Source organism: Oenanthe melanoleuca, chromosome 4, assembly GCF_029582105.1.
Source record: "Oenanthe melanoleuca isolate GR-GAL-2019-014 chromosome 4, OMel1.0, whole genome shotgun sequence".
NCBI lineage: Eukaryota > Metazoa > Chordata > Aves > Passeriformes > Muscicapidae > Oenanthe > Oenanthe melanoleuca.
The window spans coordinates 51,965,869-51,978,830 of NC_079337.1; the positions used below are offsets into that span (position 1 = coordinate 51,965,869).

General features: G+C 39.6%; 2 protein-coding genes across 4 annotated transcripts in view; both read right to left on the reverse strand.

Annotated features, from left to right (window-relative positions):
• Window positions 1–4,780, reverse strand: part of RBPJ (recombination signal binding protein for immunoglobulin kappa J region) — a 147,994-nt gene extending 143,214 nt beyond the window's left edge. The window contains exon 1 of one of the 2 annotated variants that reach the window (XM_056490924.1): window positions 4,684–4,780. The gene's annotated coding sequence lies outside the window, so the exon portion shown is untranslated. Of the gene's footprint in view, window positions 1–4,499; window positions 4,637–4,683 lie in introns of those variants that run through there. The other variant, XM_056490925.1, reaches the window with a different exon arrangement.
• A 2,566-nt stretch (window positions 4,781–7,346) lies between these two features.
• SMIM20 (small integral membrane protein 20) lies at window positions 7,347–12,912 on the reverse strand. Of its 2 annotated transcripts, none has more exons than XM_056490929.1 (3): window positions 12,714–12,912; window positions 9,077–9,133; window positions 7,347–7,788 (listed from the first exon to the last, which is right to left on the reverse strand). In XM_056490929.1, exons 1-3 carry the CDS (start codon window positions 12,820–12,822, stop codon window positions 7,751–7,753), a joined length of 204 nt encoding a protein of 67 aa, XP_056346904.1. In that variant the 5' UTR covers window positions 12,823–12,912; the 3' UTR covers window positions 7,347–7,750. The 2 variants fall into 2 exon arrangements, with proteins under 2 accessions (XP_056346904.1, XP_056346903.1); XM_056490928.1 differs by having other exon boundaries at window positions 11,578–12,843.
• Between the last annotated feature and the right edge of the window lie 50 nt (window positions 12,913–12,962).

Sequence of the window (12,962 nt, forward strand, 5' to 3'; positions counted from 1 at the left end):
CAGTAAGGATTTTTTTCTCCAGGGCAGGCATGTTACTTCCAGTTACGCTTCAGACAAGTAGGTACCAATTCTGCAGTGCTCCCAGAGATAATGATCTTGTGTACTGACTTACCTAAGCTTGAGGAACTAGCTACAAGACTGCACACAATCCTGAGACACCTTCACACCAAATAATACTTAGCACCTTGATCTGACTCTGGAGTTAGCTCTGCTTTGAACAGAAAATTGGATTAGATGACCTCTAAGTGTCATTTCTATTGTATAGACTGTGATTTTGTGATGTGACTGCTTTTGAGATAACACATCTGTGAAGAAACAATGGAAAGACCTCAGATTTGGGACTGGAGGTTCAAGTAGAATTAACATAGTCCTGGCAAAGATTCTTGATGACCTTTGCAATCAATGAAATGCAAACACAGTGCAAAAACACTGGACAGATGCCTAACATTCAGAGAAGACTCAAGGGATTATGTTTTCACTCCTTTGAGGAAGGATATCCTTTCCTATGCGTAATTCCTCTTTGGAAACTCCCTGTCACTTTCTACAACAGCAAATATACAGCTGTACTAAACATAATATATCCTCAGATACCCAGAATCTGCAAATATAAGTGTGTTAAATTCTTTATTGTGTTTGAAGTATCACTGTGATGTTTTCTACAATGATACAAGATAGTAAAGTCATTAGAATGATGAGGAAGACTTTCAACATAACAGCTAGCATTCAACACAGAAATATTAATAAGAAACTGTCCATAAAGAATACACACTTGGAATATGCAGGTAATCTTAAGAGCTGGTCCTTGCTGTGTTTCAAGAAGAGAACTTTAATGGTAACAGGATAGTCAACACATTTACTAACACTAGAGAACAGAGAGTATGACTCCTATGTCCATCCAGATAGGATCTGATAGCCCTGCTTGGATCTATTTCAGGACAGAGTGAAGAAAATTGATATACTGTAAGTAAGAACTACAATTTTTTCCTTGACTTATCTCAAAAACTGCAGAGGAGACAAACTTGCTGAATCCTGAAAGAATTAAGGGGTTGAAGCCTCCTATCTGTTGTAGATATTTGCCCTAAGAGCCATGATCCTAAGCAAGGTAGTGCTAAATGTCTCTTTGGAATGAAACTGGTTTTGTGGTTATGCATTTCTGTACTACCAGCAGAACACTCAACATGGACACTCCTGGTACTGGAACTACCTGCCTGCAAACATAGGTAGAAAAAATCATCTAGGAGATGAGAAACTTTCCACAAATATAGGGCTAAAATTAGAACCTGGTTGTGAAGATTCATTATAGTTTCAATAAAGAGGTGCATGCCAACTTATTTTATCTGGAAAGACAGAAAATAACAGGAATAAAACATTTTTTGCTCTTTTGAGACTTAGAGATGATCAGCACTTTAGCTAGACTTAGAGATGATCAGAACTTTAGCTAGACCATGCCATCACAGGAGGATTCCTGAAAAAGGATGGACAGAGTGACTGATGGTAAATAGGGCATGAAATGGGATAAAGATATCCTTAGAGTTTCTAGGATCCAACAGGGCATAATCCAAGTAGTTCTCAAAGCATGCGACACTTCACGAATTAATCACAAAGTGCCATCAGCGTCATTCAATTAAAACTGCTGGCACAATTGAAAAATTATATTTTTACCTTTATCTGTATGTCTTCTGTGATTCCAAAGGACTGAAGCAAAGGGAAATTTCTTATGTTCTTCAAAGCAGTCATTATCTGGTTGTCATGCCTGCCTTTTTAGGAGCCTTTCTAAGCAATAGGCACCCAATGACCTACAGAAACCAGAATTGGGTGTGAATGCTTTTGCACCCCATTAATAATTTTGCTAATGAATGCCGATGTGACAATTCACTTAATCACATTTTGTCAATTGGACTTGCTCACTGCCTTTCCTCTTCTCCAAGTCTGGTGAATGATGGTTTTTCTGACTAAATAAATCCATCCTTGTGTTCTTGCACTATTTACAGCAATTTTCTATTACCAAGCCTGGTTCTTATGAGTCAATAATCAGTGACAAAAGACAGGATGATTATTAACTTCTGAGCCTTTGAAATAAACTGATAAAAGCAAACATCTCTTCTTCCTACCTGGACTGGGGAGGCAGGTCACTGTCTGATGTTTAGGTACTTCTAACAGAATGTTTAATTTTATGTGCATCACAATCTATCCAGACAGATGGAGTATGAGAAAGTCCAGGTACTTCTTCGGAAAACATCTGTCTACCTGTTCTTCTCTCCATAAATGCACATAAGAATCATAGAAAACTGTGACATAGAGAAAAGTGGGGACAGTGAAAAATCCCAAGGTAGAATACATCAGAGTATTAATCATACTACCTAATCAGGTAACCAGCTTGTCAACCTGACAAAAATTCAGGACATATATTCCCTCTGGACTTTAGCAAGGCATTTGGAATGATGTCACATGGGAAACAATTAGTAGCTGCAAGAACTGTAAGCCAAGCATGAAGGGAGCTAAAAGCGGAAATGACAAATGGGAAGTCATTGGCCTGGATGGATTTTACTGGTGGCATTCCTCAAAAGACTGCCCCAGGACAAATATAACATAATTGTTTGGCACAAAAATCAAAGTAGACTAATGAAATTTTCTGATCAAACAACTTGAGAGGCAGTGTCAGAGCAAAAGAATAGCTGGAATGCTAGCTATAGGACAAAATTTAACTGCTAAGTGCAATAAGGAATAACAAGCTTTTGCAATGAAGCAAAAGTTTGTCAACTGAAAGAAACCAGGATGAACTCTGACACATATTGCTAGGATTGCCAGATTTCATGTATGGGAATGTGTCCCTCAGATCCTCACAGCTCCTTGCAGGCTCCTTCATTTAGTGGTGTTGCTGGCATTGTTGCTTTCATCCAGAAGCACAGAGAGGTAGCAGGCAGGCAGCAGAAGCCACAAAATCACACAACTCTTGTTAAAAACATATAGAAAATACAAGAAGTAGAAATGTCCCAAAGGTTCTTAGGTAGGACATGGGATTTTGGATTGAACTATACGAAATTCTTTGTTATATGGAACATTCAGCAAGCCCATGTCAGCCAGGAATGTAAGAACCAGAGGCAGACAGAAGCAGTGGAGATTCTAAGATTAATTGTTTTCTAGGCTTCAGAGGACTCATAATGGTACTGTTTAGCCAGAAATGGCACAACTTACAGTTCTTGCATGAACCTTCCTTACATCTGTAGTGGTGAGGAGTTATGGATCTAGAGCTGGCCTGCCACAATCACTGGCACCCAAAAATTCATACTGAATAGATAAGGGAGCAAATATTCTGGTTAATATCCATAGTTGTTTCTCTTCATTCAGAGTGGAAGAATACATTCCTAGATTGTGCCTGAGCCATCTACTTATGGATTGCTGAGATCTCCTCCTACAGGAATTTCTGAAGCAAAGGGGACATCTTCCTCCTCTACCTTGACTGGCATTGCTGATTCTCACCCTTCTGAATTATGGAAAGAAGCTGATAGGAGGCACCTTTCCCTGTGACCTGGGGCCTGAAAGACACTTTTCAGCATGAGGTCCACTCCAGCACAAATGATTCTGTGGTGTTTGCCTCTTAAGGCAGGATGATCTTTGTCTTGCCTAGGAACTTTCTTTAGAAAGGTTTACTTCCAATCTGATGGGGAGGAAACAGAAGAGGTCAAGAGGTATCCCAATTTGCTCTGCGAGCTGCAGAGCCTACAAAAGCTGCATGCCAATAGATTTATGTCCTATGTTCCTCATGTTCCCATTCAACTGGATGCTGTCTCCTGCTTCACATCCACCACTCCACTTCCAAATGTTCCTCCAGTGCTACAGGAGGAACATTCTTCCCAGTAGTTGCTCAAGTTCTTTCTCACTTCCTTCACTGTGCCCCAACTTCCTCTGCTCAGAACCTGTAATTCTTAGCAGGCTTTCAATAGCTTTTTTTGGCATGCCAAGGTCAGAAGGGAGGACCCATTCTCACAAAAAATAAGACAAATAGCAACTCAAAATATAGAAAATTGCTGAGTCTCAAAAAATTGCTGAAACACTTTGGCCACCAAAAAAAGCTAACCAATTTTCTGCTTTTTCGTACAGCTCTAAAAAACATTCATGTTGGATTGGATTTCAACTTACTCATATTTGCAGTAAAAAACAGATTAGTTTTCTGCTTGTCTTCCAAAACATAAAATTTTCATTCTCAGAACATAGTATTTCAGCAGTATAAAAATCTGGGAAATTTCATTGTTATTTTCTTCTGGAAAAGATTCTGCAAAACATTTTAAATTCCTGGAACCAAAATATCTGATTCTCACAAGAATTCAGATCAATTTTTCCTAACCTTGAAGAAAAATTCTCAGACAATAAAAGAAAAATATTTTCTAGAGCATCAAAAAACCCCACACTCCTGTGTTTACCTTCAATTGCAAAGAAGGGGAGCACTACTTATGGCTATTTTACAGATGGAACTGAAGCTCAAAGGCTAAATTACTTACCTGCTGCCAGCCAAAAGCGTGGTGGAATATGGAACTGACTACAACAGTCCCATTTTCCAAGACAATGACTTAAACACTGCACCATTTTTCTTGCAAGGCCCACACAGTCTGCACTATGGAGAAAGAGACTTCGGATCACAGGTCCGACCTAAGCTTTGACCTGAACTTTGTGTTTTGCTCTCACCTGTTGTACATTGTCCACATAGAAACAGTGCATATTCCACAGCACTTTCTCAGAAGCTGGAGAATAATTTCCTTCCACTAGCAAACATACTTTTTGAGTTGTGTGGCACAACAGAAAAAGCCAATACAGCTTTTCATTTACTGCTGCATCTGCATGTTAACATGAAGGTCAGTAGGAGTGTACACAATACAGAGAAATTGAGTAGTTAATTATTGCTAGACTGCAAGAAGGGAAAACACATGCTTTAATTTGGTTTAGAAAAAAGCAAATCATAAGAACTCCAACTTCTGGGCTGTTTTCTCGTAGGAGGGCATACATAGAGTAAAATTCACGACAACTGGAGGCTATTTGATGTGCTTTGAGTATCACAGATAAAAAAATCCCCTCATCATTTCGAATAATCTCAGTAAATAATTACAATATTCAACAAGAAAAATCCCTTTTGATTTTTTCAAAATCCTGTGGGATTTTTCTTGCTGAATATCACGCTCATTTATTGAGATTGTTCCTTCCTGCACATGTGTATAATCTGGCAATTTGCCCATATCTTTTGCCATATTTATTCCTTCTCAAGTGCTTGTACTTGAGGGTTCCATTGCATCATCAACAATCTGCAGTGCTTCAAAACTAAGCTGTGTTTACACCAAAATGCTAGATTTGCTCTTTATGGAACAAGTTTTAATAATTTCAAAACATCAGCATACAACAGACCAAAACCTAGTACAACCAGTTTCTGTTGGGATGTCAAACCAACAAAAACTTTTAAAAAAACCCTTAAAGTTAAAAACTTTTCTTCAGTCCTTCAGGGGTTGAAGGTATATTTGCTGTTCACAATCCAGCTATAATAAATAAGCAAAATGCATTCATGTAACAGGATAGAGATAACAGCTTTAAAAATATTTTAAGAAGGCACTATTATCAAAACAATCTGAACAATTTGACCAAAACTAGCAAATTTAGTTGCTCTGCAGAACACAGGCCTAGTCTCTCACAATCACCAAATTAATAGTTGTTGGAGGTTATGAAAGTAGTGAACAACTCTTACTTCCCACTTTATTAGATGGAACATGAAGGGGAAGCAATGCTCATTAACACCAATGCACAGTTTTTTAGATTCACTTCAGTAGCACTCAACTGCTGTAAATTCTGTACAAATTGGTAATTACAAAACTTGCCAAGCCTTTCTGCACTGGAAGGAATTTGTGATCATGACCAACAGACACGTATGGTTCTATAAATGCTAAATAACTGAGTTCAGGTACTCAAACATTTTGCAACATTTAAGTAATATGAAGGCAAAAGGCTCAGCACCTGCCACCAGCAGCCACTGTTCTGAAGCCATCTATCATTTTTCTAGACAAGATCCAGACTCAGAAAATTGCTCAACTTCACAAAGTAAATGAGTGGCAGAGATTGTCTTATCTCTTAACTCCAAATTAAGTAATTTCACATTCTCTGTCACATCATTTATACTGATGGTTCCACACTACCACGATACATGATTTTTAAGCATATATTACCAAATGACAGAAGCTGCATAATAGAAAAATTCCCACATTCCCAGAAAAATTTTTGGTTTGCAGCTTGTCAGTTATAGATGGAGTATCTGCCTATCAGCAATGTTTTATTTTCACTGAAGAGGTATTTTAGATGAAAAAACTTTGCTGAAATGGTCGGATGCATGAGTTTTAAGAAAACAAAAAAGTCAAGGCTCTCTCATTTCTGCAGTCTCACTGAAAAAAAGGTTTAAATGATAAAGACCTCTTTTTCAGCTCTATTCCTCTTTTGGCAGCAAACACTGAATTAGCTTTGTGACAATGTTGCTCTGTTCTATGCATTGAATTTTCAGACTGAAGGAGGGTGGGTTTAGATGAGATATGAGGAAGAAACTCTTCACTGCGAGGGTGATGAGGCACTGGAACAGGTAGCTCTGAGAGGCTGTGGATGCCTGGAAGTGTTCTAAGCCAAGCTGGATTGGGCCCTGAGCAGTCTGGAAGGTGTCCCAACTCATGGCACTGGAACCTGAGGAGCTTTAAGGTACCTCCCAACCTAAACCAATCTATGATCCCTACTGAATGAGAACACTTAACTCTGGCTCCAACCATCATGCAAAGGAATCAAACACAGCCACATTTTCCCAGCGAGCAAACAGAAAATATTCTAATTCTTAGAGTGATAATAGAGGACTAAATAAAAACTAACTGAGCAGAAGAGGTGTGTCTGAGTGAGAGACAAAGACAGGTAAAAATAGAACAGCAAGTAGCAGAATGGCAGTTTGGAAAATAACACTGTAAACATGGAGTCTTTCATCTGTTGTCCCAATAAAAGTGTGTGATGTCCAAAAAGGTAACAAACAGCTGCTAATGTTAGGAATAACATTGCACATACATTTTTCAAAACACACAGGATCCAGCAATGACCTTTAAAATGTTGTGTGTCATAATTCTACTTAACTACATGAATTTTCTCCAAGTTGAATCTGTTTTGCCTGCATAAGTAACTGGTAAGAAATTTCCTTGTCTTTATCCAGACCCCTGAGCTGTGTCATTCTATTTCCTCCCCTTGTCCTATGGAGGAGCAGGAGTAAGAATGGTTGGGGGGACACCTAGCAGACAGCCAAGGTACCTTCCACACACACTTGCAAAACAATGAAAAAACTTACACAGTTGTTTAAAAATTTTAATGTACAAATTTACACTCACCATGTTGTAACTTTCAAACTAGGGAGGAAATTGCAGAGTCTGCAATGATTTACTCTATCCATAATTCACTCTATAAGTGTCTACACATTAGAAGAAAACCCTTTTTCCTTTTCTCAAGGAAATAAATATTTCACTTCTATACTCAATCATTCAGCTTTCTAACAGTTTGTTAGCTATGCACCAGCATTCTCTCTCAAAACTAGCATGTTTTTATCTCTTGGGATTCCAACCAGTGTTTGTTGCTCCACATGCGCCCACACAGCATATTCAGAATTCTCCTCCAGTGACACCCAAAGACACTCTTCAGTGAAAGAAGAAGCAGCTGAAGACGTCCATCTTCAGTTTTGCAATACACCAGTCACCAATTACTTTCTTCCAAATGGATCCGACCACACTTTTAACCCTACAAATCAAACATCAGAATACCAGCAGTTGATAATTTAGACTATAGGAGAAAAAAACAGGTCTGCTACTCCAGCTTGGTGTATTGAACAATGAAAGAAGCCAACAATTTCTGCACTGAATTTGCAGCTCTGCTTAAACTTGCAAAAATATACAGAAAGACAACCTCATCTTGATCTTAAACCGCAGAGAATGGAAAAATTTGCCACACTCATAGGTAAGGTGTTCTAATATTGTTGGATCAATCATTTAGAATTGCACCTTGCGCTTAAATTTGTCTACATTTCATTTTCAACTAATGGCTCTCATAACTTATCGGCAGCTAAATTCAGAAGAAAAGGAGAACTTACACGAAGAACTGGTCTTTAAGTACCTGTATCTTGGATAAACAAGCCAGTCCAGTCCTCTTGAATGTTTAGTAAAAAAAACAGGTTTATCAGATCTGTATTCCACAATACCCTTCCTACTTCTCATCAGTATTTCACCCACTTCTCTAGAAAGCAAGTCCTGCACTAATGATCTAACCAATGTGTGTAATAAGGTCATTTGATTTTCACCCACTGCTGTTAGGCTTTTTCAAAAACAAAAATACATTACCCTTTAACATATTCAGATATTACATGTTTCATCAAGACAGGCACTCTCACATCTTTAATTAAGAAATGCCAGCCTTGTGTAATGAACAGCCACTCCATTTACCACTATGAAAAAATGAACTATCAAGGATAGTCTGCTATACTTGAATTTTACTTCCTTCATATGCTTTCTAAGCTCTCTACTGTCAACAGCCAAATGCTGGATCCAAATACTATTAGCACTGCATTCCAAATTTTCCTTCATGTGTAGTGGATTTCTGCATGGCCAATCCATCCATGAGGCCAGAAGGCACCGCCAAAGTGCTGATGAGCTGTTTCAGCTGAATTCAGTATTCCACAAAACTAGGGTGCAACATTGCTCTTTATAGCTCCAGCTCAGCCTATCCATGGTTCTTGTTTGCTCTGAGCTGGTTTCGAAGTTTAAACTGGTCTCTGTTTAAGAAAGTGTGAAGACAATGGAAACTCCGCAATTTATTTGGCCAGTTAAGTAATTTTAAGTTGAGTTTCATTAAAATAGTTAATTTTTCAGTGAGAAATTAGCCTAATTATTAAAAATAATTTAATGTCAAGCTTATTAAATATGTTTTCATAGAATGTATTCTTCACTGTATTATTTAAATCCATGTAAATATTCAGGCCTTACTTCAAGAGGGTCTTTAAAACAATTGATGCAAACACATAAATCAAGTGTACCTGCAGGCTGAATATCCTCTTGAACAATACCAGCTCGGTTCATTGCTTGTTCTTTCTCTGGAAAACAGAACAGAAAAGACACTAATTAAAAAAATACAAAATACCAGGTATCTTGATTGCACCCAATAAAATAATCTTGAAAATGTTATTAATTCTAGGTGCTACTCAGTAAAATTCTGCAGAATGAGAATGTAGAATTCCTACTTCACCAAGAAACTAATAGTCTGTAGTCTGTTTTGAGAGACTACAAACAATAAGATAATCCTCTTAAAACAATGCCTACTGTTTAGTAAAGATGCCAAAACACTTCCATGGTCCCAGCACTTAAGGAATGACTAGTACCTTTAGAAGCTGTCATTCATATGCTTAACATAAAACTAGTCAAAAGAGTTTTTGTTTTGGGCGATTCCCATTTTCAGGCCCTGTAAGATCTTGCAAACAGATTTCATGACAGCACCTACAAAATTCCTGCTTGTAAACTTCGTGAATTTAAGCATCTGAAGGATATTTTCCCATACACTGGGCTGTCTCAGGCTTTTCTTTTTTCTTTAGAAGATTCAACCACTTCCACAAAGAAATGGAGAAAACGACACTGTTTTCCCTTACTAAATGCCCCTCCTTTCTTCTACTTCCAGTTACACACTTCACCACCACAGTGGTACTCTGAAACAGGAACTCAAAGCTCAGGTGAATTAACCTTTTGCACACACCACTGAATGAGGCCTTTAAAAACCTGCAGGGTGTGCATTCACAAAGGAAGCTCAGAACTAAGTTCACCTTAAAATTGAAATTTTTCATTATCCTGTCCCAATGGGAATGCACTGGCACTACATGTTAACAGGCTGTCTAGGTACAAGCCTAATGCTACTGGAGACCAGCAGGAATATCACAGAAATTGATTCTCTTTGCATGGTAATCATCTATCACTGAGCACTGTAATTCCATTTCATTTTTTTTAGCAGACAATATCTCAAAGGAAAAGGCACAAAACCCAGAAAGGGAGAAGAGAATAGATTAGGGGAGGGAATGAGACTTCCTGTAGGACATGAAGGAGAAGGATATTCAGTCTTGAATGGAAACTTAGAGTAGAAGAAAGGCAGGGGCAAAACCAGGAACCAATCTGAGAATTCTGGGAACACACTTGGGTTGAGCAGCAGGAGCTGTTAACTGGTCAGGCAAAGAAACCAGTGCAAGAATGTAAGAGATGATAAACGCACAGATAGGACACAGAACAGTCAATAGGGAGACTGCAAACAACTTGGAAGACAGGTAAGCCAAAAGAAGGACAAGGAAGATTCAGTCTTGACGACAAGAGAGCCACCTCACAAGATGGGGAAGGAACAGAATCTCACAATTCAATTCAGGAAATCTGTGAAAATGCAACAAAGAGCAGCTGTGAAGGCACTGATTTAGTTAATCCATGTGGAAAAGGTCTGTGCTGAAGGCCTCAAAGTTTCATCATTGCCACTAAACTGTGTGCTTCATATGAGGAAACAGTCTTTTTTAAAGCTAGATACAAGAAAATATTAGAAACAGCAAAGCAACAGACTGAGGTACTAAAAACCTACAAAATTACAACGTTTCTGTATGAAATCAACGCAAACACCTTTGTGCACAATTTACAGTTCATATCAACAATTTGATTACATACAGTTTTTCCAAGTAGCTTTTATCTTATTTGTTAATTGCTATGAACTTCTCTAAAGATGGTTGAGAATCATGCAGTAAAGTCTTCTTCCTGAATGTTAATGTACTTCATTTGTATAGAATTTGGGAGATACAGGAGAAAAACAAGAGTGAAGAAAGAAAAGACAGCACTTCATGTTTACATAGTTCAATGTCACTCCAGGTAACTAAAATTCACTCTTGCCTTTTGCATGATTGCTATGTGATGCTAATCAAAATGCCCACCTTTTGGGACACAGCATCCCCAAACACAGAAATACTGAGTATTCACTCACAGCTCAAGCCAACAGAGGGTGGGAGCTTTTACAGAAGTTGTCATACAGCTTACTAGACTGTATTCAGAAAATCCTTTGTACCCCAAAGGTTAGATACTTTCGTTCAAACTCCACAACTGTGAAAGTCCACATTCTTGCCACAAGTATTGTGATAACAAATGCTTGTGCCTCTCATGCTGCAGTGATAAGCATCATAAAAAGTTCATTGAAAATGGATAAAGGTGATAACAGATGGAGATTCAGCAGCAATAACTAAGGTTTAGAATCAGGTATCTAATCACAAGTTTGTGCACTTGTTAACTGTGCATCAATCATTTTATAACCTGAACAGAGATTAACAGCTCTTAAACCAATAGGAAACATCTACTCACATAATTCACAAGCACAAAGGAGGACATGCTCCACTAGTTCTATCCTTTCCTTACTGCCAAGTCACATTTCTAATACTGTATTTTGGAAAATATAGCATGAGCAAAAAATATTTAGTAATAGTTTTCAAAGGGAACACAGAATAAGAAACACAACTGCAGGAAGTTTCACCTTGAGTAAAAACTTGCTTGCAAGTTAAATTTTACTTGAGCTTTGATAGAAGGCCAAACCCTCTCCAATAAGATCAGCAAGTCTGTTACCCTTTTTTCTTTTTCCTTCCCAGAAATCTTCAGTTGTCTTGGCTGATTAACCACATTTATCTTCATGTTATCAGCTCAGTTTCATAAAAAATAAAGAGAGGGGGCAAGGCTGGTTGCACCAGAATTTTCCCCCATTTTCTTTGGCAGTATTTCACAGAAGTTCAGGAGTAATGGTGCTTCCCCTAAGGAGCACCCACTTGGAGCTACTGAGGCTTCACACTGGAGCTTCAGGTGCCTTCGAGGGCTTCCTGGGTAGAGTCAGCTGTGGGCTTTTGCAGATTTTCCTGTCAAGTGTTTCTGGCAGGAAAGTGGGCTTTTCCTCAGGAGTCAGTTTCAGAGACTCTGCAGACTGAAACCAGCTCTAGCTGGTCACCATCACAACTGGTTGCCAAGTTTTAACTTAGATTTTCAACTGCAGCAGGGAAACAGAGCTCGAAGAGCTCATAGTCTCTGGGTTGGAAGGAACCTTTACAGATCATCTATTCCACCTCTCCTGCTCTGAGCAGGGACATCTTCAGCTAGATCAAGTTACACGGAGACCTGTCCAACCTGATCTTGAATGTTTCCAGGAATGGGACACCCACCACTCCTCTGGGGATAATGTGTTCTAGTAGTTCACTAGCACTATTATAAATAATTTACTTCTTCTATCTACTCTGAATTTACTCTGTTTAGTTTAAAACCATTACTTCTAGTCCTATTGCAACAGGCCCTACTAAAAAGTCTGCCCCAGCTCTCTTACACGCTCTCTTCAAGTGTTCTACAAGGTTTTCCCGAAGCCTTCTCTTCTCCAGGCTGAAGAACCCCAACTCTCTCGACCTTCCTGCACAGGAGAGGTGCTCCATCTCTCTGATCTCAATTTCTTCAACTGCACCTCAACATTCTAAAGCCAATAACTTGAAATAAGAGTACGGCGAGCTGTATTATTTCGGTTTTCAGGTATTTCCTAGACGAGCAGAAAGCCGCTCGGGTGTCACCCACTGAAGCAGCAGCCCCAGCATTTCCCCACGCCCGGGCACACACAGCTCTCCCCGCTCAGGAACTCACTGTACTCCTCGGGCAGCAGCAGCGGCCGGAAATAAATGGGGTAAAAGGCGGCGCCCACCACGGCCACGAAGGCGCCGAAGATGCCGAGGGTGCGGGACAGCCCGGCCATGGCCCCGATCCCGGCGGACGCGGCGCGGGGCCTGCGCGGCCTTTCCGGGACACGCCCGGCCCGCCGGGGAGCGCCCCCCGCGGCCGGCGGGCGCAGTGCGGCACGGAACCGCCGCGCTGTCAGCCCGGCCCGGGCAGCCG